Source organism: Cydia splendana, chromosome 20, assembly GCF_910591565.1.
Source record: "Cydia splendana chromosome 20, ilCydSple1.2, whole genome shotgun sequence".
NCBI lineage: Eukaryota > Metazoa > Arthropoda > Insecta > Lepidoptera > Tortricidae > Cydia > Cydia splendana.
This window is the reverse complement of record NC_085979.1, coordinates 4,972,307-4,982,807: the sequence shown is the minus strand read 5'-3', so window position 1 is coordinate 4,982,807 and position 10,501 is coordinate 4,972,307. Positions and strand designations below refer to the sequence as shown.

At 38.1% G+C, this 10,501-nt stretch overlaps 2 protein-coding genes across 2 annotated transcripts; one reads left to right on the top strand and one right to left on the bottom strand.

The window, feature by feature from the left end:
• Positions 1-2,479: 2,479 nt before the first annotated feature.
• On the bottom strand, positions 2,480-10,456 carry LOC134800454 (S-adenosylmethionine mitochondrial carrier protein homolog). The gene is made up of 7 exons (XM_063772915.1): positions 10,316-10,456; positions 9,939-10,059; positions 9,291-9,436; positions 6,724-6,822; positions 6,036-6,191; positions 3,610-3,731; positions 2,480-2,794 (listed from the first exon to the last, which is right to left on the bottom strand). The coding sequence occupies exons 1-7, from the start codon at positions 10,370-10,372 to the stop codon at positions 2,641-2,643; spliced, it is 855 nt and encodes a 284-aa protein (XP_063628985.1). The 5' UTR covers positions 10,373-10,456; the 3' UTR covers positions 2,480-2,640.
• LOC134800453 (transcription termination factor 5, mitochondrial-like) lies at positions 6,988-8,573 on the top strand. Its single transcript, XM_063772913.1, has one exon. The coding sequence runs from the start codon at positions 7,057-7,059 to the stop codon at positions 8,569-8,571; it is 1,515 nt and encodes a 504-aa protein (XP_063628983.1). The 5' UTR covers positions 6,988-7,056; the 3' UTR covers positions 8,572-8,573.
• Positions 10,457-10,501: the final 45 nt, after the last annotated feature.

The following is a 10,501-nucleotide window of genomic DNA, read 5'->3' as shown; positions in this document are numbered from 1 at the left end:
AGCTACAAGTTACAATTTACAAGCGGAAGTCTCTTTCTAACCCTATGTGTTAGAACGAGACTTCCGCTTGTAAATTGTAACTTGTAGCTTTATAAAATAGGCCACTCGAGGTCTCTACGGTAAGTGGCGGTGGCCGCGAGACGGACAGACATAACAAGCCGTTTGAGTGGCGCAGCCATTTTGGAAAAATATACGTCAAGTGGCGGGGCCTCAACGGGTGATCATCGCGAATTTGGCGCGTGTTAGAAATATGACTGCTCTCATGAGCCGTGGCAAAATGCCGGAATAACGCGAGGAAGAAGAAGTTAGAAATATGACCGTTTCCCAAAAAAAATGTATGAATGATATATATAAACTATATATCACTGAATTCAGCATAAAATGGGTTATTTGATTGTATACCAATGAATTCTATTCTATTTTTGTGAATTATGCTAGACTTGTTCTAATCTCATATTACCAATTTTTTTCTACTTTCATGTAAAAATACGTATAATTACGAAATAAAACAATTGATAGTAGAAAAAGCAGTCTTTATGACAAAACAATACATTTAACACGATTCACGCAGTTTATTTCACTTTTTATCATTGCGTATTCCGTTTGAATGTTCGCGGCTCGACGACGGTCGGCGCGTAATGGGCGAGGTGGGGCAGGAACATCACGTCATTTCTAACAAACTTTGTTTTACGCGGGAAGTCGACCGTTAGGGAATACCATCCTTGTTTATTGACGAATGCATCTTGCAAGAGTGAGCAAGCAAGGCATAGTTTTAATGGTTTTATTTTAGGCGCAAAATGCAGCGCCGCACAGATGCCGCGAGACGGTCTCTGCCAATTACGGGCTTGTTATGACCAAACCTTCTCGCGGCCTCTGCCACGCAAAGGCATATTTAAAAAAATGGCCGCGCCATTTCTCCTACCGTTCAACCGGAGGTGCTGCCACCCGAAGGGTTAATATTATTTTTTATCTCCCATTTATCAACAGATTTGTATAATAACCCATATATTTATATTTTAAATATATTTATATATATTTTAAACGTAATAAGTGTAGCTTTACGACTATATTTTTTTAATTCAGATTCCAGCCACGCTTTAAAAAAAAATTGGTAATTACGAGGGTTGCACTGAAAATGTCGGGAATAGAGAAAACTGTCGCATCTAGACAGTCAATCTTTATTGTAATGCATACTTAAACTCAAACTGACCACGCATATAAATTTTCTTTTGAAAGTAATCATTCTGTAATGCACACGGCTCATAATCCCAAAGTCCTTTTTGTATGGCGATTTTGGGGCCTTAGTGGTTTTGTATGAAATTCGTGGAGTAGCCAACGGAATTGAAGTTTTTTTACATATATATATATATAAAAGATTTTTTTACTGTTGTCATATGAATATTTAGGAATGTCGAAATCTGCCGATATGCAACTTTTTTGGCAGTCTTTTTAATTAACAGCACAAATGCGATTTTAATTTTTGACGTCGCTTTGGAATGACATGCTTCTTTAAGATCACCCATGGGATAAAATGAAAGTGACTTTCATATTTAATTTTAACTGCAAACGAGCGTACGATGAACTCTAGTTCATAAAAAAATAACAGAAGCCCATTGTAACTTTTATTTGTTCGCTGAGGGCATATTGAAAACCGTTTAAAAATATGATCCGAAAAATCACTTGGCCAAAAATTCAAATAATGTTCGACATACAATTTTCAAATTGCCAGTAATTCTTAAATACAAATGACAACCAAATGGAATATACCTTAAAAGTTTTATAAAGAGTTACATTTTTATAAATTATATGCCTGTTTCTATTATGTTATTTCTAAGTGTCCCATTCCCGAATATTTCAGTGCGACCCGTATAAAAAAAAACAAAAATACGTTTTTTAGTCTTTTCTATTTTTAGGTTTTTTTTTGTTAGAAAGTGCATTGTTTTTGTTCTAAAGATAGATTCCTCATTCTTAATTTATCCGAAAATGATATATCAAATGCCCTAATAGGTATAGTTTTAGAGAAATGTTGCTCCAAGTGAAGCGCGGCAGCGTCGAACTTCCCCCCTTCCCCCCACTAAATGAGAGGTGGCTCTCGATGTCTCCCGGTCTGTATCTGCTCAAGACCAGCTAAGAACCAACTGTGCCAAGTTTCAGCGCATAGGCTCAAAGTGCAAGGTCCCCATACAACGGTGTGCACTAACAAACCAGCTATTCATGGAAACGTACGAACTATATCAGTCAGTCTCGGTAAAAAAAGTACTGAGGTTGACTGAAGTAGTATGGAAAACACAAACGTTTCCGAGAAAGTACGATGGAAAACAATTATCCACTACATCTGTACCACATTTCATTTTTAGAAATTGGATATAGATATATCAAAGCAATCCCGAATCATAAATTTTTCCAACAAGATGACTAGAAATGATTATTTTATGCGATACAGAAATATATTAATATTTTCTAAGCGTACCTACATTACTTATAGGTAAAGCATATGAATTCAGGGGCGCATTTTATAAAACTACATATTACAATGTTTTCAAAAAATATTCACTTGTAGCTTTATAAAATAGGCTCTGGATATTGCCGAGCCGAACGGAGCCGACAATGCCCGAAAGGAGGAGTGTCGCCCTGCCTTCGTTAACTGCCCATGTATTTGTTGACCATCAGCTTGCTGTAGTCGTAGACGCCGAAGAACACGAACCCGCCCGCCATGAAGGCCGTGAGTCGCGGCGTGACGCCGGCGAAGAGGCCTCGAACGCCCGCCGACGCGTATATACTGCGGAGAACGGGCCTGAAAGAAATACATTAATACTTAAGACATGGAATTTCTCCTTACTAAAACAACATCATCATTCGCTTGCCCTTATCCCATTCATTTGGGGTCGGCGCACCATGTCTTTTACTTCCATACCTCTCTCTCGCCCCTTATCTCATCATTCACTTGCGTTCGTTTCATATCATCTCTCACACAGCCCATCCACCTTTTCCTCGGTTTTCCTCTCCCGTTAATTCCCTCCACATTCATTCGTAATACCTTTCTCGTCACATGACTTTCGTTCCTCCATACCACTTATTAAAACAACATATAAAGCGTTTTTCAATAAACAGACACGTCAAGAAGAAGAGTTTTCTAATGCTAAAAACCGGACAAGTGCTCGCTCTCTCGCTCACCGAGGGTTCCGTACTTTTTAGTATTTGTTGTTATAGCGGCAGCAGAAATACATCTGTGAAAATTCAACTATCACGGTTCATGAGTTACAACCTGGTGACAGACGGACAGCGGAGTCTTAGTAATAGGGTCCCATTTTTACCCTTTGAGTACGGAACCCTAAAAATGTATGAGCGAAGGGTTGTCCTCCCATAGAAAAGGCGTGGCTCACTCCGCGATTTCGTCGCGTCGCTACAAGTACATGCGGCCCACATCAATTGTGGTGTCTAGCAGTAGTAGTTGCCGCGCACCGCTACAGAACGGACACCTGCTCGCGCTTGCGCCACCTAGCGTTACGGTTAGAGAGTTAACCTTCTGTACCAAATACTATTATTTATTCTGTGATTTCGCGCCTTTTACTACTGGGAAAGTGGGTATGCCAGACTATAATAACGTACTTGATGCGCAGTTTGCGCGTGTGCGCGTAGTCTTCAGCAAGCATGATACGCGTCTTGGCCAGGTCGAGTGGTGTAGTGGCCGCCGCCGCCAACCCGCCCGCTATGGACCCGCATACTGCACTCTGGAAACAAATATGTGTATTTCTCTTAGCGCCACTTGCACCATCCCACTAACCCGGGGCTAAGCGGTTAAACCGCTAACCCAGACCCGTTAACGTCGGAGGTAAATCTTAAAACTTAAATACGCGATTAAGTCCCGTTGTGCAATTTAATACCGTTAACCCAGTGTCATTGTGGCACTCTGGGGGAGGCCTATGTCCAGCAGTGGACGTCCTCTGGCTGATATGATGATGATGATGATGAACCCAGTGTCAAATTGTACTGGTAACCATGCTAACTCCAGGTTTAACCGGTTAACCCCTGGTTAGTGGGATGGTGCAAGTGGCGCTTAGATGATTCGAACGATACCACGCAACCTTCAAAGCGTGACACTCAAGATACTCTCTGATCTGACGCAAGTAGCTAACATCACCATAATCATAATCATCGCATTTATTCGTGATAAACTGTAACATACACAAGTACAGAACAACAAAGAAAGTTAAACATAAAATAAACTAGTAGTTCGCCCCGAACTGAGAACTCGCAGTTTGCCAAAAATTATATAGAGCGATTGACTTTGTTGCACCTACTTACTCGTATAGTTCGACATAAAACAGTAGAAAATAATTTTCAAGAATGAAAAACCGACTTCTATGGGGGCCGGTGAAAGATTATTGTACATAGATGGTGCACTAGGTAGAAAAGGAGGTAAAACCACCCACTTTTCTAGTAGGTAGCATTTCGTTCCTCGATTCCTCATGGATCCCATCATCAGAACTGGGTTTTGACAAAAACGGGACCAAACTGTATGCATATACATACAGTCAAAAAAAATTGTTTATATGGAGAATCAAACATAAAAAAAAATCACAATCGAATCTCCTCCTTTTGAGATTTGGAAGTCGGTTAATAAATGAGGGCGCCACTTTCTACGTAGCTGTCACATTTTTGACGTAAAATGCTTACACATGTCAACAATTTATAGTCTGTCAAGCCATTTCCTTCAGTAGAAAAAAGCGGCTACAAAAAGTAGGCGCGAAGGGTTACCGTCCTATAGAAAATTTGAATATCGCGCCTTTTTCTACTGACAAACTTGTTTGACCGACAATAGTATGGAAATTTTAGAGTTCCATTTTATTTTATTTCTACTATTTTATGCCCCACTATAGACGGCAATGGATCAAAAATCGCGTGGATATATTACAAGGTCTGTGGAGCCCTTAACTGATACTGTATCTGTGGTAAGCCGAAATATTTCCTGTCAACTGTCAAATACCTATCTTATGTTTATTTTTATCTTGCTAATTATTTCAAAATGGTAAATTTAAAAACGACATTATAAAAGTGCAAGCCGAGCACTTTCATTTGATACCAAACTCGACCATATATTCTTCCAAAAAGATGACCAGAATAGCAAGACCCCTCACAAATAGCTTTTTAGCCTTCTAAGCTCTTCTAGCTCAATAACCCCTTGATCGCGCCTGTTCATAATTTAATGACTAAAATATAATGCCCTCAACTACACGTTTACCCAATTTCATTTAAATTAGGACAAATTTACTTAAGTTCTTGAGTATCAAACTATCCTCTGATAGTTCAGCTTAAAAACATCGAAATTGCGGGACGTGCCCCTAGCCAGCCGCGTGTGCCAAGTCGAATGTCAGAACTTCGTTCGCTTCGCTCGCTCGTTCGATAAATAGTTTACCACGAAATGGTCGGAGCCTCAGCATAAATGCTAACCCAAAAGTCAGCGCTGATCTTCCGGTGAGACCATTCTCCACGTGCCTATAGGGTGGTATTCCATCCATCTGTCCAATATCTTTGCCCAATGTGTATTTTGTCTCACATTTTGCTTAATGAGAGAGTGAGACGCAATAACATTGGACCGATAAATTGGACAGGTGGAATACCCCCCTAAGCGCCGATCAAAATGGATGGAACTGAAATCTGCTGCGTTAGTGTTGTATCTCGGTTACAGATGTGCAAGTTGCGGAAAGTTTCCATAAAATTCTATAAATTCTCGGAAATTTCATGAAACTTTCACTAGGAAATATGGGAAATTTAAATTTAAAATCGCAAAGTTTCAATTCTCATACAAATTTGTAAGAAATTTTCCAATTTTTTCCTACGTTAAATTTCCGAACCATTTCGCAATTTTGGAAAGTTTCCTTAGGCACATCAGTAATCTCGGTCAATCTGAATGGTACAGTAAGGAAACTAAAGTACAAAATTGACACTATTGCAGAAAAAAATCTTAAAAGCGCAATTTAAGAATTTGTACCGACGTACAGCGACATCTAGCGGATAATTCCAAAACTACTCACTTGAAAACTCGTAATATCCCCGCCGTTATGTTGCCGCACTTGCGTCTTGAGGAACTCCCATAAGGGCAGCTCTAGGAAGCTGAAGGGCAGGTCTCGAGCGACCGTTGAGAAGAACCCGCGGTACACTCCTCGTCGGAGGCCCTCTGTTTGATATGCCTGGAAATAATACGCAATTACTTTTCTCTGGGATTAAAATTGATATGATAATAAATTAATATTTTCTCAATACTGTTAAAGCTGTAATAGACTACCGCACCGCACCGCGACCTTGGTGCGTGGTGTAAGGAGCTCGCCGTACGTGCGTTAACGCGGCTATAAGTTAGTGCCAGAAAGAGATATTTAGACCGCACCAAGGTCACGGTGCGGTGTGGTAGTCTGTTACGGCTTTTATATCTAACATGCTAATATCACTAATACGCCATTACACACCACACTTGACCATATTAGCCAATATATTAGTGTTGCATATCTTTTCTAAATATGGCATAGGAGATAAGATAATCGGTGGCTTTGACGATTGAATGTGTCTGTGCTGTCTCTCTCTCTCTCTCTCTCAGAGCCTCTGTGTTAACGAGATTATTGCCTACTAGTCTGTTACAAACACACACAGACCACACACACACACTCTACACAACGCACAAACACACAGACTATTACAATCGCATACGATTTATTATAAAAAAAATACCTTGATTAATATTCGAATGCTGCTCTTTTTCTCTATACCGACGTATGTCTGCTTGCGCTGTTTGGCAATCTCGGTCGGCACTCGGATTACACACGCTAACTAGAAAAAAAAAGACCAATAATAAAAAAAGCACTACTTCCAGGACAAAAATGCTGGACCGTGTAGACGTAGTTTAACTGCTTTTGATGCATTCTTTATCGTTAAAAAAAGTACCTTGAATAACCTTACGTCCGAGCTGTCACACTGACATTGACAGATATAACCTAAAAAAATACTGTTTTGTTGTATTTATTAAAATAAGTAATGTTGATATTATGAGATTATTTGAATTAAATGCTGATCCAAATAATGTACAGAATGCGGCCTCCCCATTGGAGCGCTTTTTGTCGCTGTATTTCAGTTTTGAATGGCGAGAATTCGCACAAATTATGTAAATACTTTGATATCAGCCAAAGCAAAGCAGAATTTATAAGTTTAAAGCAACCCTACGTCAATAAATTAGACGAATCTAAGTTAAAAGGTCTTATTGAAACAGTGAACGATTTAGGATTTACCAAAGACGTCATAATAAATGATCCTACTATGTTCAGTATAATGCCAATTACTCTGCGATTTCGGTACAAAGTTTTAGAAGAATGTGGGTTTCAAAATATAACGCCAAAGCATTTATTATCATATTTAACGATAATAAAGCAGAAATCGATTGGATATTTAAAAAAATCCGGTGAACTACCAAATATAGATGTCGAAAAACGTCTGGCAAGTTGTATGACACAGTGGCCAACTACGCTAAATAATTTAACATTTGGGGACAACCATGAGACAACACTATATAGCTTAAGACTGAAAATTCTTCAACGGTATTTAGAATTGGTACTAGACTTGTCAGAAGAAGAATTCCAGCGTGGGATAAAGATGTATCCGACAATTAAACATAGACCGCTACAAATTATAAACGAAACACTCAATTTACTACAGTCAGTTGTTAATATACCGGACAAGAAAATTAAAGCAAATCTATATCTCGTTCATGTTAATCCAGAGAACTTGAAGCGAATTATTTACAAGGTCCGTTTCATAGGCGGAATCGATATTAAAGAAGTTTTAAGACTACATCCGAAACTAGCTACAAAGAAATATGATGTAATGGTGGAAATTCGGAATATTTTACAGGAATATGGAATAAGCGAGGAGGCTCAGAGAAGATGTTTTGACATATACACGCTAAGTCCTGCTACGATAAGAGAGAGAGTAGAAGAGGCTAAATCTATACCTGAATTTCAAGCCTTTTCGAACCATCCTAGATTCCTCAAAATGATACATTACAAAAATACAGCAATGAACAGACTTAAAAACTTGTATGACAATAGAAAACAATGCCTAAGCCTGAATGTGCTATCAGGGAGTTCTGCACATTATGAATCATTCCAAAATTCTCCAGGAGACCGACTCGGTAAAGGCAAAGATCTGGTATTCTGTATAACTGAATCTCTCGGAAATGTTTATAGTCCCAATCAAATATGGAAAATGGTCAAGAAACATCCGTATCGGTTTAATGTGCCCCTCGTACAAGTAAAATTTGTATGTCAAGAGTTAACAAGGAAATTTGACACCCAAGATATATATGAGAACTGTCCAATATTATTATATCCTTGGAGTAAAATTGAAAATATGCTTAATAATTTTGAAGAAAAGAATTCTAGAGAATCATTGTACAATAAGGAATTAATAGATATAACAAAAATAAGTAAATCACAAATACTGAGTTTAGTTGTATATTTGTTAGAGAAAAAACACTATTTTACTGGGAACGGCGTGTGGGATGAAACTGTCAAAATAAAATGTTGAAATATAAGCTGTTTTTTTTTACTTCTAACCTAGCAAACCCAAAATGTTAGTTTTTTTTGTGTTTTACTCTTTAATCTGCTAGATATTGGCTACTTATTTATAAGTCACCATTTGTAGATAACATGAATAATAAATAGTTTCATAAGTATATGTCTCTAGATTACTTTTTGCTACACTATCGCATTGGGCAACTGTTATGAATAAATAAAAACACTGCTGTACCGTTATTATCAATAAATAAAAAACTTATTGTCTTGTCCAAAGATTAAATTAATAAATACCAATCCTAGACAAGGTTTATAGGTATAGCATATTTATTCCATTTATCCATCCGTTTCTGGTAAACAGCAGAAACAACAGTCACTTTCGTAAAAACTAGTGCCTATATCAATTCTTAGGATTACGTTGCCTAGCTAACCCCAGGTTCTTAAGCTTAAGTGAGATGTGGTAAAATACTATGATCAGTTTTTTTTTTTTTTTGTACCATTATTGTTCTATGGTCAGAGCGGTCTACACATTGGATGCAAATCCGTACACCACTCCTGTCTGCAAATGGCACATCAATATGTGTATGGCAGGGTCTTGCTGACAATCTGCAGCAGGCTTGTTATAGCTGCATAAAATGCCCAATTCCACTGGCAAAATAGGGCAATCTAACTGTGGCTTTATTATCAGGTAAGTACATAAAGCAAGGCAGGATTATAATAACTCAAACATACCACTTCAGCAACACAAGCCGCAGCGCTGTGGACCAGTGGAGCATACTTCGCGGCCACCAGGGGCTCGCCTAGCTTCTTCGTAGCCTCATATGACATGAAGAACAGCGCTGTTGTTGGCATGGAAGTTGTGGCCACTGTTAGTAGCCCTGAAATAAAAGATTTTTTTTAGTTTTAGCACACAGCAGAGGTTTGAGAGCTGAGAATATGTAATAATCCTTTATTTCAGACAGTAAATTACATTTTTTCTACAGTTCTTGCATATGATTTTTTCCCTGTCTGTGTGCCATTTATTGGCAAAAGGCCTCCTCCAACCTTCTCCATTCCTCTCTATCCTTGGCAACTCTAATCCATGTGCTTCCTGCTGTGGCTTTGATGTCTTCAACCCATCTTCTAAATGGTCTACCTCTTTTCTTTTGAGAGAGAGAGAGAAGAGACTGAGAATATATTTGCATATAAATAGTAAGAACAATAGATGAAAGAAAAACTAGGTAAAGGTTGTTTTTTTTTTTAACAAACTAATAACAAGAAGTGCTACAGTGAATGTGAAAAACACAAAATATCATGAAAAAACTTACATTTTAAATAGACAAACTATGCAGTACATTTTACGTGTTTTTTCAGAACAAAATAATGTAGCTAAAATAATACCTTTATACACCCCCCTGAATCCTCCAGCCTTGTGGAAGCCCTGTTCACTCTGCAGCCGTGTTTTTAGCGTGTCCAGGGGATATAGGGCCACGTCTACCGAGATCCCCGCTAATGCGCCAGCCTAAATAAAATATTGAAAACTTTTCAGTACAATTTCGTCACCTTCATTTTGGTACATTTTAAAGGTAATGTTAAAAAAAAATACAGAGATATTTTACTAATTTACATTCCGTAGTGTCGCAGTATTTTTAATAGCATAAACGTATAATTTAAAAGAAATAAATGTTTTAAAAAGGCAAGAAACTGAAACGATGAAACTAGAATACAGTTCAGACAATTACGTTTGAAGTAAAAGGACGGTTGATACAAATACTCACAATTAAAGGCGCTAAATATGTAGATTCCACAAATTCAGGTTTCTCTAAGGATCCCATTTATAAAGATTTTGTTTGACGCCACCGAAGTAAACACGACGGACGACCAAAATCCTAACCTCACTACTTAACTTATCTCTTTTGACGTTTGAAAGAATTGAATTGAAAGAAAAATCATTTTTTGAAGTT

Bases quoted from the DNA above. Each gene is read 5' to 3' on its own strand.
- LOC134800453 (XM_063772913.1), top strand. From the start codon at position 7,057: ATGCTGATCCAAATAATGTACAGAATGCGGCCTCCCCATTGGAGCGCT.
- LOC134800454 (XM_063772915.1), bottom strand. From the start codon at position 10,372: ATGGGATCCTTAGAGAAACCTGAATTTGTGGAATCTACATATTTAGCG. The intron at 10,060-10,315 runs GTGAGTATTTGT...TATTTTATTTAG, and splicing joins CATATTTAGCGCCTTTAATT to GCTGGCGCATTAGCGGGGAT. The intron at 6,823-9,290 runs GTATGTTTGAGT...TTTTTTTTCTAG, and splicing joins CGGCTTGTGTTGCTGAAGTG to TTAGCGTGTGTAATCCGAGT.